General features: G+C 40.7%; 3 protein-coding genes across 3 annotated transcripts in view; 1 reads left to right on the forward strand and 2 right to left on the reverse strand.

Annotated features, from left to right (window-relative positions):
• Positions 1 to 7,707: 7,707 nt before the first annotated feature.
• On the reverse strand, positions 7,708 to 8,318 carry LOC108033173 (uncharacterized). The gene has a single exon (XM_017107410.3). The coding sequence runs from the start codon at positions 8,241 to 8,243 to the stop codon at positions 7,839 to 7,841; it is 405 nt and encodes a 134-aa protein (XP_016962899.1). The 5' UTR covers positions 8,244 to 8,318; the 3' UTR covers positions 7,708 to 7,838.
• Positions 8,319 to 8,905: 587 nt separating this feature from the next.
• Positions 8,906 to 10,059, reverse strand: LOC108032946 (uncharacterized). The gene has a single exon (XM_017107018.2). The coding sequence runs from the start codon at positions 9,950 to 9,952 to the stop codon at positions 8,960 to 8,962; it is 993 nt and encodes a 330-aa protein (XP_016962507.1). The 5' UTR covers positions 9,953 to 10,059; the 3' UTR covers positions 8,906 to 8,959.
• A 6,850-nt stretch (positions 10,060 to 16,909) lies between these two features.
• The window catches only part of LOC108033172 (inactive dipeptidyl peptidase 10), a 56,594-nt gene continuing 55,766 nt past the window's right edge, over positions 16,910 to 17,737 (forward strand). The window contains exon 1 of the mRNA XM_017107408.3: positions 16,910 to 17,193. The gene's annotated coding sequence lies outside the window, so the exon portion shown is untranslated. The remainder of the gene's footprint in view (positions 17,194 to 17,737) is intronic.

Below are 17,737 nucleotides of genomic sequence, written 5' to 3' on the forward strand. Positions count from 1 at the left end.
CTAATATAAAAAGGTAAATTGATATGAATATTTTCTAGATTATTTTAAAGGCACGTCTATGTAAAATATTCTGTATAAATCTCAAAAAGAGAGAGGAAATGCAAAATATTTAATGAATATTCAAAAACTCTTTAATGGCCCTCCCCAAAAGCAAGTGTGCGTAAGTTGCCCCTTTAATTAAATCCCCAGCCAAACGGAATTCAATCAAATTAAAAATAAAGCTCTTGCCCGGGGACTCCTGCCCATATCTCATCGCCCATGGCCCATCTCCCAGCTGATGTGCATGTTTTGCTTTTCCACATTTCCCCGGCATTTTCCTTATTTTTTTTTAGAACCAATAAAATGCGCACATAAATTTTACTGCATAGCGAAAGGGGATTAGCACCCCAGCTCGAAACCACTTTTTAGTTTGCCATTCGGCGGTAATATGATATTTTTTATGTCTTCCACATAGAGTGCGATTCCGCGAGTGGGTCCGGGTGTGCACGGCCAGTTGATGTGGAACAAGCTCATTAAACAGCCAAATCCAACCATTTGATTATGTGCCATAAAAGCGTAAAAAGAACATGTGTCGGGAAAAGTGGGTTTATTCCGACGGAGCTTGATAAAGAAGGCGATGCAGTTGCACTTCCCCTATTTCTGCTGGGCGGCTTCCACTGATTGGGGAACTTTCACTTTAGAGAAAAATATCTATGCTCTGTGTGAAAAATTACCATTTACTTAGAACTCCATGAATAAATTAGAGCACACTTCTGTAACTTTAATTTTCCATCTATTTTTTATAATTTCATCGCTTATTATTGCATTAACACTTTAAAGCAAAGAGATCATTTTTAGGCGGCTTTTATTATTTTATTTGCTTATAGTTTTATAAAATTAATTAATATATTAGAAAAACTAGTGGGAGCACTTGGCAAAAGTTTAAAATATATCACACTTTCCCTCCCATTTAAAGAGAATTTTAAAGTGGCACGGCGACATTTTGTGCGACTCGAGAAAATGGGAAAATATTAAAAGGAAAACGATTTCGCCAGTGCGCTCATGTGTTTTTTCTGCTCCTGTGTTGGCGAAGGAAATCGAAAATCCGTAATCTTGTGCATCGACAGGCAGCCACATTTTCCACTCCGGCATTTCCCACCGCACTTTCCCGCAAAAGCGTGTTACACATATGTTTACAAGATGGGCAAACAGTTTTAATCGAAGCGCAATGATTTTCTGATTCGTAATACCGGTCCAGGAATGTGTACATATCTATTATCAAGCACGTGTATCAAATGTGCACTGCCATTTGCCAAATTGATTTGCAATGTGGGTGGTGAGTGGTGAGCGGCGGCAAGGTCGTCCGCTGGCCGGGCCAATGGAGCGCAAATGCGATGCTACTTGGCCGAGAGTATCTCACAGATACGAGCCGCACATGTCGGGCAAAACAACATAATAGGCAACATTTTGGTGTTGCATGAACGATTGAGTCGGCCGTCCTCTGGTCTCCGGATGATGGATGCATCTGATTCTGATGGCGCTGGCAATGGCGATGTCGGTGGGACATTTGCCCGGGCCACCCAAGGGGCCTGGGCTCGGGCTCGGGCTCGGGCTCGGGCTCGGGCACGGCAGCTGGGCGGCGTTAATCGAATCAAATGCACTGCACGTTGTGTCCACAGGCAGTGGCCAAAGTCCGGGCCAAAGCCATTGTCAGGGCCATGAACACATGCGGATGCATTAAATCACGGCCACAGTGGGGCAAGTCAGGACAACAAACAGGCGGACTTTTCATTAAATCATTTTGTTGGGTGAAAAGAAAAATAGAGAATATTCTTCATTTTCTTAATTTTTAATTGTTCGACTGCAATTTACACATAGGCCTAAAATTGTATTGTTTTTTATCCACAATATTCTGAAAAAATTGTAGACATTATTGCTTGCGTAAAGTTTTTAAATTACAGAATTTTACTATAGTGGGCTGTTTAATTATTTTGCCCTTTTCAACAGATTCTTGGGCTTCAAATCTTATTCGTGCTTTATCTTTTAGCCAGTTAGGGTTTCCAAATTTTTTCTTTATCAAGGCCCACCCCATGGAACTGACCCTCAAACACTTTGCCACAGGGCCACAGGTTCCTTTTTAACACACGCCATTTTAAATGCAAACTATTTCATAGTTATGATATTTCTCACTTTCCATTTTCCTAAATCGTTCCTTTTACGGGTCAGCTGCTTCTATTCTCTAGCTCCAAAGCGTATCACGTCCTGTGAGGACATTTTTGTATTCGTTCAAGAAGCTAAGGAAGCCATTGTTTGCAATGCGCCCTTCTTTCTGGAACTTGTAATTTTTTGTTTTTTTTACTCTTTTTTCTGACTTTATCTCATTTATAAATGTCTAAATGTCTTGGAATCTTTAAGATTTCACATTTAATTTGTTCTAAGCATTTAAAAAGGAGTTATCAAACAGCCGAAAGCTTTTTGATTCTTTTTCCCCTGAGGAGCATGTCGAATTTAGTAACCTAAGACCTATCTGGCGCTTTTCTCTGTTAAATTATACCTTTAAACTTAGCTGTGCGTAATCATTAAATGCTATATCTTGGAAGTGATTCGGAACCTGTTCCGTTGGACTTCCAAACGAGAAAACCTAATAAATTTACCATGTGAATTCTAGTGAGTTCCTTTTTCTGTGCACTTGCAATTATTTTATTGTTTTTCCACAGCTCAGTTTACATTTTCAACAACCATCATTAAATACTATGAAATGAAAGTGATTCAAGAACGCCTTCCGCCGCAGCTCCAACAGAATTTCGCCACGTGTGCACTTTTACAGGCGTCGCCAAATTGTTTCGCAATTCACCTGCACCACTGTGGTTTTCCGGTGGTCTTACGTGGCGGAGGGGGCGTGGACTGGGGCGTGGCACGGCCGTAACTGTTAGCCGGGCCCTGACACGCTTGATTGAGTTCAAAATCAGATTTGTGGGGCCCTCCCAGCTCGCATTGCAAATTGAAATAAAAACGAAACGTGACATTTGCTTTGGTTGGCAACAGGCGGGCGCGGATGAAAATGAAACTGAAACAGAGGGCCAGCCAGCAGTCGAATAAAGTTTCGGGCCCTTCACCCCTTTCATACCCTGGCCGGGGGTATTGGCGGCCAGAAGTTTGCTCCACGAGGAATGTGCGTTCTGTCTCCTTTGTATCCTCGATTTCAGAGGGACATTGTAGAAAGTGGAGCACTTTGTTTCAACTTCGAGGGTGTAGATTCTTCAGCCTGTCGGGGATGTCTTTCGTTCTTGTTTCGTTCGGGGAAAACAGGTGCGAAGGGGTGCAAATCTCGCCCTCGAAACGAATATTTTATTGTCAAAATCAATAGATGTCAGCGCTTAACAGCTGCCAGCGGCAACCCCTGATTGCCCGTCAAAAGCTTTTTCGTTTTATTAGATTTTCTCCGCCGGTTACTTTTGACCCAGGTAAGTCCTAGAATTTTCCCACTGCTTTTTGCCTGTTGTTTTAGTGTGTTTTTCAGACCTTTGTCTGTCGCTCTCTAGCTTCCTGCATGCCCTCTGAACACGCACACGCCTACAGAGCCTACATCAACACAAAACCCGTCTCATGTTTCCCGGATTTCCCACGAAAAACAAAAAAAAGATGTATAAAAAATCTCATCCTGCTAAATGTGCAATCATTTGATAAATATTTATATACTACATATGTGAAAAAATTTATATATTTTTTTCTTTTTCTCTTCTACTCCCCCCGCCACCCCCTCGAAAACACGCACACACCCACAACACTCACACACACGCCCGAATATATATATGTATGTATATATGTATGTACTTATGTGTATATGTGTCACCACAACAAAATGTTAAAACCCAAAATACCCACACGAAATGCCAAAAAAATGTTTGAAAAACGAATAAATAAAACAAGCAGCACTCGGTAAGTAAAAATAATATTTTACTTTGCTAAAATGTTACATTTAAATGGAGAGCAAAAATAGATTAAGATGGAGATGTAAGCAAGGAATCTTAAAGGTCATTATTATGGAAAAATATTGCCAGCCATCTGGCAATGAAATCTAATAAGTTGGTCTCAAAAGGTTTTTAAGATTGTATATATGAAAAACAATGTCAGGAACAACGTATTTTGAGACTACAAAGCGAATAAAAATGTTTCCTAATTTAATAATTATTTTCTTTGTTCACTTTCCATTACTGTGGCTTCGAATAATCAAGAAAATGCCTTTATGAACGCGAAACAAAAGCCATTTATCTTATTAGCATTATATCAAATTATCAAGAACACTTCCCACCGCTTTTTATTTGATTCATAATACTGCCCATTCTTTCGCCCCGCCATTATTGTTTACAATTATTAAGTACGCCAGCGCGGTGGTAATAAAATTATTTAGAGACTTCAGCGGAAGCACCGGAAAACTTTACAGTCCCGACGTGTCCTGACGGCCCGCTGAATTTATGAACTCCCCTGCCTCCGCCCCCGCCAGCAGCTAAGCGCCCCCACCTGGAAAGGCATGGAAAAGCCCCGGAACCACCCCCTGGTGGAGCGACTTTCGGCGGACCCGCTGACTTGGCTAATGGACAGCCGCCGGCGAAAGGCGGCCAGAAGTGAGAGCGACTTCTGCGGTTGCCTAGGACTTCCAGGCGAGCGACTTTTCTAGGCCCATCTAACGATGCCATTATATTGTCATGAATATGATTATGTCGGGCCTTGCATATACATCCACATAGATTTGGGGGCGGAGGCCACAGGTGAGGCGCGGGGCGGGCATCATATTTCACTTGCTGTTCGGGATGGGGGGAAAAGTTTGGCCTTAAATAAATAGCGGAAAATATGGCAGAATGCACGGAATTCTTGTCGCCATCTCAGCTCGCCCGTGCCTATCTTCCTATCTCTTTCTTCGACTCCTGCGCCAGTGCTTCCGTCTCTTTCGCTGGCTCCGCGTGTGTCCCTTTCTTGGCCAGCGAATTTATGTGCGGCGCGTGTGAAGAATTCGTAGCCTCGCCTCTAATTGCTCGGTGGTAACTGAAGACCTGGGTATTTTTTAGCCTCCCCCCTTTTCAGCAGCCCCGATTTCCCTGGCAGGAGCGTGCAAAGTGTTGTCTGCCATAATTAAAGCCGACTTAGCAGGCAGCGAGCATCTGTTTTCGGTCTGACAAAGTTCAAGTTCAGAGCGGCTGCAAACGAGAGGCACCCCCTGGGCCCAGCCCACTCGGCCCACCCTGCGCCGCCCTCCGCGCTGACCTTGCCGAGACAAGTGCAAAGTGCAAGGCAGGCAAGGATTCTGTGGCTGCACTGTTAGAAAATTAATAATATGCATTGAATTGTGGTTTGAGCTTTAATATATGTATAAGAAACATAAGAAATAGTCAAAAAATTATGTAAATTAAGTTAAACAATAGTAATAATGACAATATACATTTTGTATGTTGGTTGTAAAGATTTTATTAAGTATTACATAAAGTTTATCCAATACATATATTTTATATATTAAATACATAAATATATTAATAAAAATTAAGGTATTTGAGGAATATTATACATTTATTTATTATATTTCTTAAGTATTTAGTATTTTCAACAGTAGTCTTATATATTTCTAAAAATATTAATGTGTAGAGACATAAAATATAAACATAAAAAAAAAGTTAAACGAATTGCGTAGGATTTCTAAAGCTTTTCCAGGCTTTTGCTGCTAAGAAATATAAAAATGACCCCAATGATCCCCTTTTTCTCCCAGTTCCCCTGTCGCAGCTGCCGCATTTTTCCACCTTTCGTTCATTCATAATTCAGTTTTGGCCGACATGGCCCACATAGCCGCCTCCGCCCTGCGTCCCCCCTAAACTGGCATTTAAGCTGCGGTTCGCTCCTCGCATTTCCCACATTTTCCCTGCCCGCGCTTGACACATCAAGTATACGCCATGTGGCGCGCTGCTATGCTAGCTATTTCTCGTTTATTAAACGTCGCGGGCGCAAAAATTTAATAAAAACCGGCAGGAAAGTCGTAGATGCTCCGCCAGCCAAGCGTTGAGCCCGATAAGTTATTATACCCAAGCCAGGGCAGAAGTGAAGCGATCCCCGAAAAAGGGCCCCCATAAAAGTAGGCGAGAAAGGCGACAAAACAATTGACATGGCCATAAAAGCAATCAGTTGCCGGGCGGACAAAGCAGAGATTTGTTTGTGCAAATCGCCTTTCGAATCGCACTTTATCAGCGGAAATAAATCGCCGGAAATCCGAGGAGCAAGTCTTGCGTATCCCTGAGCGCAAGGCCAAGAGCTCATAGACATTTTAACTACGCACCGGTCATAATTGGAGCTGGGAGTGGCGGAGGAGCGGCAAGGACATCAAATGCAGGACATATCCTGGCCCGCCCTCACTTGTTGTCGGGTTCCAAGGGCCTGTTGTGTATATTTGCAAATCGATTTCGTTGTGATTGTGAAAACAATTTGAAAATTGCTTTGAGCCATTTTGGGGCAAGTCGAGCGACAAGCGGTTGGCAAATAAGGAAACCCACAAGCTCACACACACGCCGGCTCACGCACACACGCCGCCAGGGAACGCACACAGAGACAGGTTCGGAGAAAGTTCCGAAATTTCTCCCTTCCAATGGTCATCGTGGCAAGGGTTAGAACGGAATGCCATTACAGCTTTCAAAAGAAAATAGAAAATATTTATATTACAAAATGCATACATTTTATTTGTCAAATAAAAGGGGGGGCTTAACTTTATTTTAATATTTTATTTTAAGGAATTTAAACTATTAAGGGTTTCAAGTAAAACATTTTAACTGTAACTGTAAAAGTCGGACATATAATTTAGGGTTCTTGAAATATTGCTCTGTGTTCCTCGCCCCTCTAAAATCACTTACAAGCTGAACAAATTTTCCAGATTTTCCGCACCCTCGGTGGGCGGTGGCTGACAGAAGGGGCGTGGCCCAGAGCTATGACAACCGAAGTAGGCTGCACTAATTTGACAGAGCTCAGCCAGCAATCGGTGGGTGGACTGCAGCCGGGTGCACTGAATGATTGACTGGCTCTGACACCTCCGCCAAAGTTTCCCAGCTCCGATTTGGTGCCATTCGACACATTTAGTCGACACAAAAGGACGAGGGCGGGAGCGGGCGAGGAAAAGGGGGAAAACTTCCAGCTGACTCAACAGGAAAATCAGTCAAAGTTGATTCGATTCGATGATGTGGCAGAAAGTTGAGCAACAAATTGAATGTTCCCCATATGCGAATATGGACTCGCATTTTGGCTTTAAATTTAAGCGATGGGAAAATTACAAAATTCACTGCGTAGCAAAGGTATTTTAATATGTTTTGAATAGAAATCAATTTTGAAATGCGCATCTCCTACCAGAATTTGATAACCAAAGTAATAAAACTCTTAAATGCGATAGAGTGCTAAATCAAGGGGATTTTCTTAATAACATTTGTTGCAAAAAATTTACGAAGTTGTAACAACGGATGACCAAAATCTAGGTTTGCAAAACAAATCTTAAATAATCCCTGCACAAATAAAATTATATTTTTTTAAAGAAATTCTAAAGCCGAACTTTTAATATACATCCAAGTTATTCAAAACCGTGTCCAACTTAAAAATTTCGAACCACCTTATATATATACCTAAATTTTAACCCTTCTTTAACCTACAATAAAAGGCTATATACTATTACACTATTATTCCACCCGATACTTAAACCAAACATGCTTTGTGGAAGTGTATTTTTTTAATGATGACTAGAACATGGTTATCCCAAATAAGGAAATCTCATAAATCAAGAAACTGTAGAGTCTTTTTGGAACTGTATATAATATATCGTAACTGGTCCCTTCGGCAGCCTAATGCTGCTCGTCCTCCTCGTCGAGCATCTTGAAGTCGGCATCGAAGTGTCCATCCTCCCGCATTTCCTTCTCGCCCTCGTGGACCAGCATGGACCAGGTTTCGGGAAACTTCCTGGCCGGCTTGCGCTGCAAACGGTGCTTCTTGCGCCCAAAGCGGCTGCCCAGCCCGATGTCCAGGTCGGAGGTGTCCAGCGCCTCATCCATGGGGTCCTCGTCCTCGTGCGACTTCGGCTGCAGCTGGTACTCCGTGTCCGACTGCCTCTCGAAGATGTCCGACTCGTCGTCGTAGTTGTAGTAGTTCAGCCTCTTCGACGGACGTCTTCCCTCGGCCTGCCGGTGGCCAAAAATGACCATGGAAACGCAAACGATTAACAGCAGATACGTGGAAGTCATTTTGGCCATGTTCTCTGTTCGGTGACTACAGTCGGAATGAACAAAGGGGGCAAACCAGTTGGCAGCAGGGATGGAGGCCTACTGCGATTACTTCTACAACTATCTCAAAGTATTTATAAATGAGCTGACTTATACAGACTACTTTGTTCGGATAGTTTTGGCATCATGTATTCAGCTCAGCACAGTTTCAGAATTAATATTTTGATTATTGCGATTAAAAATTATGAGTGTTTTTACGTATTATTATACGTGCAAAGAGGATACTGCACTTTGTTTTAAATAAGAGATATAGCTCCTTAAGTGCAAAGTCATACATACAGAGGTGCTTTATTAACACCAAGACCCTAAACAATTCCTAAATACCAGGAAGAAGGAAGCATTTCTGACTTATAAACTGATTCTTAACTTTCTAGATATATCCTCTCAAGTTTTGTAGTGGATTCTCAATATTTGAAAGATATAATATCGTTCTGAGAAAGGCTGTGTGAGCAACATATTGTACTTGTATACTTTAAGAGACGAGCTCTTATTTGCGAGCTCTGATCTTTATTTTTATTCAGTTGAGTTATTTCAACTTTAAACTTATTAACTACTAGCTAATTTTTGTATATTTTAATTAATTTACTCGAATTTATTTGAAGTGCGTCTGCATATTATAATTCATTTTATTTTATTAGGAAATCTCTGAGTAAAATTGTGATATAATGCATTTATATCCTACATTCCTACCGCCGCGGGCTGATCATCTTCATTACGTTCCGCTCGATGGCATCCCGGTTGTCCATGAGGCTCCTCAACCTCGCCTCGTACTCCTCGTATCGCAGCAGAGTCTTATCCTCCGGGATTGAGTTTAACGGGGCCTGCAAATCTTCGGGAGCCTCCCTTGTGGGCATCCAATACCTGGGCCTTGGTTCCGAGGTCTCCGGGCGGCCCTTCAAGTGGGATTGCAGCGAGGCAGCACCGTGGATCAACTGCAGAAGGGGCGGTACGACGATGCGGTGATCGTCACCGAGGGGCTGCGCCGGTTGGCTATCCTCGAGCTCCATGCCCTCCTGCGAATCACACTTCTCCTCACCGCATGGCTCTTGTTCCCCGTAGAAATCCGGCTTCTTGAGCCACTTCGCATTGGGGTGTCCTGAAATCATGGTCCCAAAGTTGGTTTTCCTACACATGGTTCCCGGGGCTGTGCTCTTCTTTGAACCCAAACGCGACTGCAGGATCTTGAGGTTATCGGTCATAGCCTTGGTGTGCTTATGGAGGGATCCCAGGAGGCAGGTGATCCTCTCCACGAAGGCTTCGTCCTCCATGCTGAACTCATTGCCTTCCTCATCGTTCTCATCATCGCCGTCCTCCTCGTCATCATCGTCGTCGTCCTCGTCGTCATTGGCAGCCGGATCGGAATCCTCATCGTCGTCGTCCTCATCCTTGACAACCTTCTTGGGACCCTTGCAGCGATTGTTCTTCTCGTATCTCACTTCGTGAGCATTCTCGGCGGAACAGATGCCCGACCGCGACTCCATATAGGTATCGACCTGCCACTGATCCTGATCCTGGTCCTGCCCCTCCTCGAAGTCCCAACTTCTCTGCTTCTTATGCTGGGATAATCTGGCGCTCAAGTGCTCGGGACCATCGCCGTCATCAATGTGCATCACCAGTTGGGCTAATTGGAAGTACAGCAAAAGGACGAGAACGATGTTTATTATTCTTATCCAGGCCATATTTTTGTTGCTCTTAAGTCTGAGACGTTAAAAGCAAATGTGGGTTGATGTTTGCTAGACGTAAAACAAGATTTTGGGGGACTTTTCAAAATTAAAATTTTGTTTTGTTTGTCAATTTGTCCTAAATCGTTGTTTTAAGGTCCTGGAAGTTGTAGATTATGTTAAAAATCTTTAAATAAAAAAGTTTAGCTCTGCCTTTTTTGGGAAAACTGGCTGACTTTGGCGGAAAAAATACTATAAATAGCTCAATTTAGTACGCTTGTTACTTGCGAAAAATGAAAAAGGTGATATATCTGAAAAGCGTAATAACAAAATATTAATTATAATATATTATATATTTACTTCGCTAAAGCGTTTCCGTTGATCTTTTTGTTTTCTAAAGATCTCTGTAGATTAGTAAAAGGTAAAATGTTTATGTGGAAAGCTGCCTGTCAAGTTGTCTGCGCTGGCTTCCAGGAGGGAGGCACCAATTATCAGTTCCCTTTTCCAAAAGAGCCCAAAGACTCTAGAGCCTAAAGACTCTAAAATTTATTTACGCCTTTCCTCTTAAAATAGCGCATAACATTTAATGTGAAAGTATTTAAAAGCCCAAAAAGCTGTCCCGACTTTCTTTTTCACCTGCTTTTTGATAAAGTTGGATGGTTTCCTTTTCTTCCAGGCATAAGAAGAACTTAAAGTGTTCCTTTTCTTAAAGGGTCAACTAGTTCCATTTTCTCAACCATATCATGTCCTGTGAGAAAATTCCGCAGAATCATTTTTTGTTTCTAAAACATGTAATTTGGTGCCTTTCCACTCTTTTTCCCGTCCATAGTTCTTATTTGCGTTAAACAAAAACTTTGGTTTTTTCAATGCTGATGCGAAGACGATTTGCGAAGTTGTTTACCCAGCAATATAGGATATGTTGTAGATATATCTACAATATTGAATACAAAATTATAAACCTTAAAAATGTTGAAGAAAATATTGTATCGAAAAGGTACAGTAAGTTTTTTACTACTTTTTTTCGGCTGTATTTTTTCGGTTGTTTGTTCCAGTCCGTTCACACTTGGGCCTGGATATTTTTATTTTATTTTTAAAAACTGCATAAATTGCTAAAAAAATAACCAACTTTACTACGACTGAAACCCCGCTGAAAATAGTATATTTTCTAAAATCTATAAATAAGACTACTTTTGACCAAAAACTGAATCAATAATTTATCTTTCATCTGAAACTGAATTTCTTTATCATTACGTGTAAAAACATTTTAGAAGGTGTATCAATTACAACGAATGTACAAGCATTTCTCTTCACAAACTTTTATGTCAGAACCTTTGCATCGTCTCGACTTCTTACCTCGTTAATATGCATTAGATACTTAACATTTTGTTTTTAAAATTCTTGGAATGCTAATTCTTTGCGTGGGACTGCCATAACGATTTCCCCGGTAAATCTTTGAAAACCAATGGATTCCTGTGGCTTTCTTCCGGCATGTCATCTGCTGGCATTCCTGCGGCTTCTGGTGGCTTCATCTCCCGGCGCTGTTCCCCTGCTTTCCCTGATTTTCCGCACTTTCCTGCTGCCGCTGACGTCAAGGATGCGACTCTGAAATGTTCACTTACTGCGGTTTTTGTTTCCATTCTTTTGGCCCGCCTGTTGTTTACAACCTGCGCACGATTGCCCCAAAGGTGCGACCATGGGCGGACCGGCAGAGGCGGCAGGGCCGGGGGAGCAGGGGTCGTTAAGGGGGGTTGCTTCTAACGAATTCATCAGCGCTCACAAAAGATGAAGAAAAATGGCAAACTAAGGCCAAGAGATGGCCACGAGCGAAACACCTACGCAAGCGGAAAGGAAGTCGCTAACCACCCTCCTATAAAACATCCAATACCCGCCAATGCACTGAGAAAACAGCTATTACTTTATAATAAAATTTTAAAAAATTATGAAATTAAGTTTGAGTGAAATGTAGTGACATGCCCTTTTAAAGGCCTTTAACAAATTAAACTCGAACAAATGTTGCATACTTTACGTGCCTAAGTCAATTCTAAAAAGTGTTGCATACTATTTGTGCCCATAAGAACAAACCTTACTATTTTCTTTAATTCTTAACACAGATCGAAACATTTTTGATTTTTTCTAAACAAACAAAATGAACATGTAAAAGGCTGCATTTTTTGCCAGTGCATAATCACACCCCACAGTGCGTCAGCGTTGCGGAAGTTGCCAAGGGATGGAGAGGATGCCGGCGAGGATGGAAATAGAAATAGAAACGCGGCACTAGAGCGGCAGACAAGTGCCCGATGATGAAGACGATGAGGGTGCAGCTGCAGCTGGGGAGGGGATAGTTACGGGGTGTTCAGGGGTGTTTCGGAGCGGAGGATGATGAGTCCCGTTCATGGAAAATGCATTTTCAAAGTCTCTTCCCCTGAAATGTCTTTATGCCGGGGCAAAATGGAAAAACATCTATGCACTGAAGGAAAAGGGTTAATCCAGTTTGAGTTCGTTGCGGCCAGCAAAATATATCACATTTGTATTTTTGTTTTGTAAAGATGTGCATCACTTTAGGTTTATTTAAGATTTAAATTTGTTTTAAATATGCTGTCAGCTTTTATTGTGTTTTGGACCAACAGTGTGTATTGTCTTTCTTAAATAGTTATTTCTGTAACGTAATTCTGTAATGACTTACATTAAATTTTATATATATGTATCTTAAGCTACGTCCGATTTAAAAAACTTAAAAATGAATTCACAACTGTATATTTTCTAGGTATGCTATATATGTTGCTATGAAGTCTGATACAAAATTAATTTTTTAACTGGTAAAACAAAGTATTTTTAAGCAATTCTGCACAAAAATCTGTTTTTTAGGGTACAAACTAATTGATTTGGGTTTTCGAAGTAAGGTTCTTTTTTTAAAGATTTATATACGCCAATAATATATTTATAATTTTAAATTCGTATACAGAAGAATATAATACTTTTAAAGAAGCTACCAAAATACACTGCTAAAATAAATAGTGATTCACCTCCAGTTCTCACAATTCTCGAAAATTAGCTATTTATTTTATTTATACATATATTTTCTTGTCTAAGGCCTTAAAATGAGAAAAAATACTTAATACTTTAATTTTTATTTATTTTTTTTTTCGTCTTTTTGGCCCGACAATTCTTTGTGTGTATAGGTAAGCTTAACCCGTTTGCCCCACAGTTATGAGCTCTCGGTCCGCCCAGGGATTTGATTTAATTCCGCTACCCCAACCCCCATTTGGTAATTGCACGACCAGGCGAGTTCCCTGCAATTTGCAATTAAACTGCTGCACTTCATGGCAGTCGTCGTTGGGGAGTGGATTCTTTTCCGGGGGAGACACCAGCAGGAAAGTGCGCATCAATGGGGGAAAGTTGGGCGGAGGCAGCTGCAGTTCAGTGACATATCAACTTTAATGGGAAGTGACAAACCCTCTTGCTGGCAGAGGCAATTAGCAGTGAAAAGTCGGGAGGATGCAATGTAGTATATGTCATTCTAATCAGAATCTTCTAAGGTTTGTTGTGTCCTCATCTTCAGAGTGGAATAATATGATTTTGGTAACCATTTTGACTTTTGACGACGCCCTCGCAACATGGTAGAATTTGTTGGGCAAAAATTAAAAGAAATCTTTAGAACAAAACCTCAAAACACATTGTCTTTCAGCAACAAACAACGTAAAAAATTTGTTAATTACTTTTAATGGGCTTTTATACCCTTAACTAGTAGAGTTAAAGTCGATTATTATTTGTATACTCTATGGGGTCGGAAACGTATCCTTACTGCCTTGCAAACTTACACAACAACTTACGTTAATCGAAATTCTTGGCAGACCTTGATAGCTTAGCGATAATGACTAAAAAATAAACAGATTAAACACATCGATAGTTATTATTATTAGGTTTACAAAACATCTACGCTTCAAATGTATATATTTTCAATTTAGTAGTGTTTCCTGTCCGGTTCTGACAGTTCTGGAAAATTGGCAGATATTATTGTGTGTGTAACACTTTAAACTTAGATAGCCTTACCAAATGTCGAAATGTCTACGTTGGCTGCCATGCAGACGACACCAAGTGTGGGTTGCCTGTTCCAACAGCTCATTGTCCGCCAAATCTTTATTCCACCATTCTTCATCTTAACGTAGGAAGTTACTGAATGCTACTGGCGACCCTAAAGACATTGACCGGACTCTCTTCTAGAATTGCCTTTGGATTGGTTTGGTTGACTGCTTGTTCTTGGACTTCCTCTCAATGGCAGAAGGAGAGAGCTCAGATTTATTGAGGACTTCCTCATGGAACAGACCCTCTTGAGGTTCATTTTGAACTGTGACTTCTGTCTAACATATACATACATATAAGAGCTCTAAATTCATAATATATTTCTCACTCACCATGTTCTTAAGGTGTTCCTCTTCTTGGCGGTTTAACTGGTCCCACTCTCTTGCCCCGAAACGTATAATGTTGGGAGTTGGCACGAGACATCGCAAATTTTTTTAGACAGGGTGCCACGCCCTTTCTGACGCTCATACAGACCACGCTAAAACCCGTCTGGCGGCTCCATTTTTGAAGACGTTGGTTTTCATTATCAATATCCTACTTCTTGCCAAAAACTGTTCGAGTCAGACCATCCGTTAAAAAGTTATAACAAATAAAAAAATCTACGCCAGGTGGCGCTGATGGGGGGTGAGCATTATTGTGAACAGTCGCTTGCTGCTTGCATATCTGCATCTCTCTCGCACTCCGCTTAGCTACGTAATGGGTATCTGATAGTCGAAGTCGTCGATCTCTCTTGATTTTGTTTACATTATTCAGGATTTTGAACCAAATTTTAAATTTAAATTCAAAAAAGTTGGCAACATAACGTCATTTATATTAATAAAAGCTGGAAGAAAAGCTCTAAAGCTATTATCCTTAAACACAAATCTTACAGCTTAAAAAGTTCACAACATGCTAGCTTTAAGCCAATTTAAAGGCTGATATAAGCTTATATTAGCTTAAAGGACATTACAAGCTTCAACGAGCTTGGGTTCCGTGAGAAAAGCTTATCATATTCAAATCATCAAGTTTCCCGCTGCCAGAATTTTCCACATTCCACTTTCTCTTTCCGCTTTCTCCATTCTTTTTGTACCTTTTCCCATGTTTTTCTTCGCGCAGCGTATAAATCATTTCACTGTGGAGAGTTAAGCATACGCAGCGTTGCACAGCGCTGTGTGTGGTTTTTCCACTGCATTCGGAAAATGGCATTGAAAAGCTGTTGGCGAAACAAAATTTATGACCCCCCAGACTTTTTCGACTCTTGGCCGCGGGCCTGTTGCTGAGTTTTCACTTTTCACGTGTGGGCTTGGATTTTCGCCAAGTAACTTTGCCATAAAAACGGGGCCAGCATCATTTGTAAAAAATCCACCAGTTGACCAAAAAAACAAAGAGGAAAATTGCTTATTAGACATTAGCTGAAAAGAAAAACTTGGCAGAGCTAAGCAAGCGGAAAGCGGTTCGTACTTTTTTCCGTTTTTATGTGGGCAATGACTTTCATTCAGCTGCCGCCGGCTGCTTGGTTATTCCATTCACTTGCCACAAAGGATTTTTCATGGCCCAGGACGCAGGACGAGGAGCCATGAAATATGCTAAATGGACGCCGAGTCAAGACAAACAAACAAACGGCGGCGGTTGATCAACGGCTTTGGCTAACCCTTGGTCTCCCGGGGGTTCGGTGCAGATCCCATCTTCCAGCCCCCGACCATCCCCACCTTCTGCCCAGGTGCACATTATTCATTCCTCTGACACGGTCCCAAGAAATACCCAAATGGGGACACGTATGGCTGAGAAAATGGGCAGTAATCGGGCTTATAGGACCCCGGGGGTATGAAGGAGCCTAAAGGTGTAATTAACTGCACGCATTCTCAATGATTGTTTGATTCATTTATAACTGTGTTGCATTTGTAAGTAAATAAATAAAATAAATACCACTAAATTATTCCTCTTTTTCCAACTTAGTTATAAGAAATATAAAACTACCCAAAGTAAGAGGGAAAATAAATGGGAATGATTTAAATTGGTTGATAAAGACAAATGATAAAAATATAACGAGCAAATTTAATTAAGGTTTATAGGCATTTTTTAGACCTATTAAACTATTTTGATCACAGCAAAGCTGACACGAATTCTTAGTTAATCATCATTATCTGCAGCCTGCAAAGTTTTAAAAATGATTTTTTATATTAAAAGTCCATCGTCCGCGCTAATTCATCGCCTTCTGCTGACTCGGTTAAAACTTTAAAAATAAGTGCAGGCTGGCAAAAACTTTAGAAGTAACGAACAGAAAAAACCAACCTCATTAGGCACGTTCTGTCCTTATGCTCTTAAAGGAAAGTTTTTGGTTTGTTTGAAGCTTAGGAAAATCCCAAAGAACAAAAAATAGCAATAAGGAACAAACCATTTTAAAAACCCTCTTGTTCTTCATTGCAGCAAATTTGTAACAAATTTTTAAATAAAAATTTATCAAAATAGATTATTTAATTAATTATATAAATTTTTAGTGGATAGAACAATGGTTTTTCGCATTATAAAATATTAAAAATACTAAAATAAAATGTAACTAAACTTGAATCATTTCGAAATCGTTTATAAAACATTTTCTTTATATTTTTCTAATAATCCCCTGATGTTTTTTTCGACTTCGGTTTTATTTTGCTTTCGGCGATTTTGTTTTGCTCGCCGCTTTCCGCGTTTTTCCTGGCACTGCCAGCCGATTTTCCATTTCCACGTGACGGGAAAAGCTTGCGTGCCACACACAGGCGGCAGCTTTCATGCGGATGTTTTGAAAGCTCGCCAGCGCGCGGCTGCTGCGATAATTCGGAAAACGTCGAATGGAAACTGGCTGGCCAGGCGACATGTGCGTGTGCGATTTTCCGATTTTCCGCAGCGTCTTCGCTCAGTTCTGCCCAAAACGCCAGCTGCTGAAGTCGCACCGCTGAAGTCGCACGGAAAACGCGCGAGCGGAAATCGCGTCGCTCGTCCTCGTTGCTCCTTTGAATCCTGGCGCATCTCGTCTCGTCGGCGATCATCGCTGCCGTTTGCAATTCTCAGCTCTGCGCGCCCCCTGCTTTTCCCGAAATCAAAAACCGAAAATCCCTAGAACCTCTGGAAAATTCAGCGTTAATTAACCAACCACGCCCCTTGGATTAATTTGATATATGCATTTTTTTTCGGTGTTATGAGCCAGTTGAAGCGGAAAGTCTGTGAGTGTGAAATAAAAATGCGCAAATTGCTTAATTGACAATTGGCCAACCAAAGCCGTAAAGTAATCCAATAAAAATCGAATAAAAAAGCCGTAACAAGAATTAAGCAAGGGGATTGGGAAACAGATTTAAGTGCAAATCAGCGAATTAAAACGTTTTAAAGTACCTCGTTGAAAAAATTGATAAAACACAGCCTTTCAAAATTAAAAAAAAATATATATTGAAAAACAGAAATCACATTACCAATGGCTTTAGGTAATAATATTAAAGTAAAAGCAAATGAGGTCATAACATCGGAACACACAGTAAAAATACTTTGCCATTTAAAGTGTTTAAATATTAATTAAACTAATACTTAAAACAAACATTTTATCACAATAAATAAAATTCTAACTATTAAAATTTTACATAAATTGAGATGTTGTTGTTGTCCTGTTAACTATTTTTAAACGTTTTGAGGGTAGCTGCTTGTTAAACGGACCTAAACAAATAAATTTCAAAAATAAAACAAGTAAACCATTACTAATAATTTGAATGGCACTGA

This window comes from Drosophila biarmipes, chromosome X, assembly GCF_025231255.1.
Source record: "Drosophila biarmipes strain raj3 chromosome X, RU_DBia_V1.1, whole genome shotgun sequence".
Lineage (NCBI taxonomy): Eukaryota > Metazoa > Arthropoda > Insecta > Diptera > Drosophilidae > Drosophila > Drosophila biarmipes.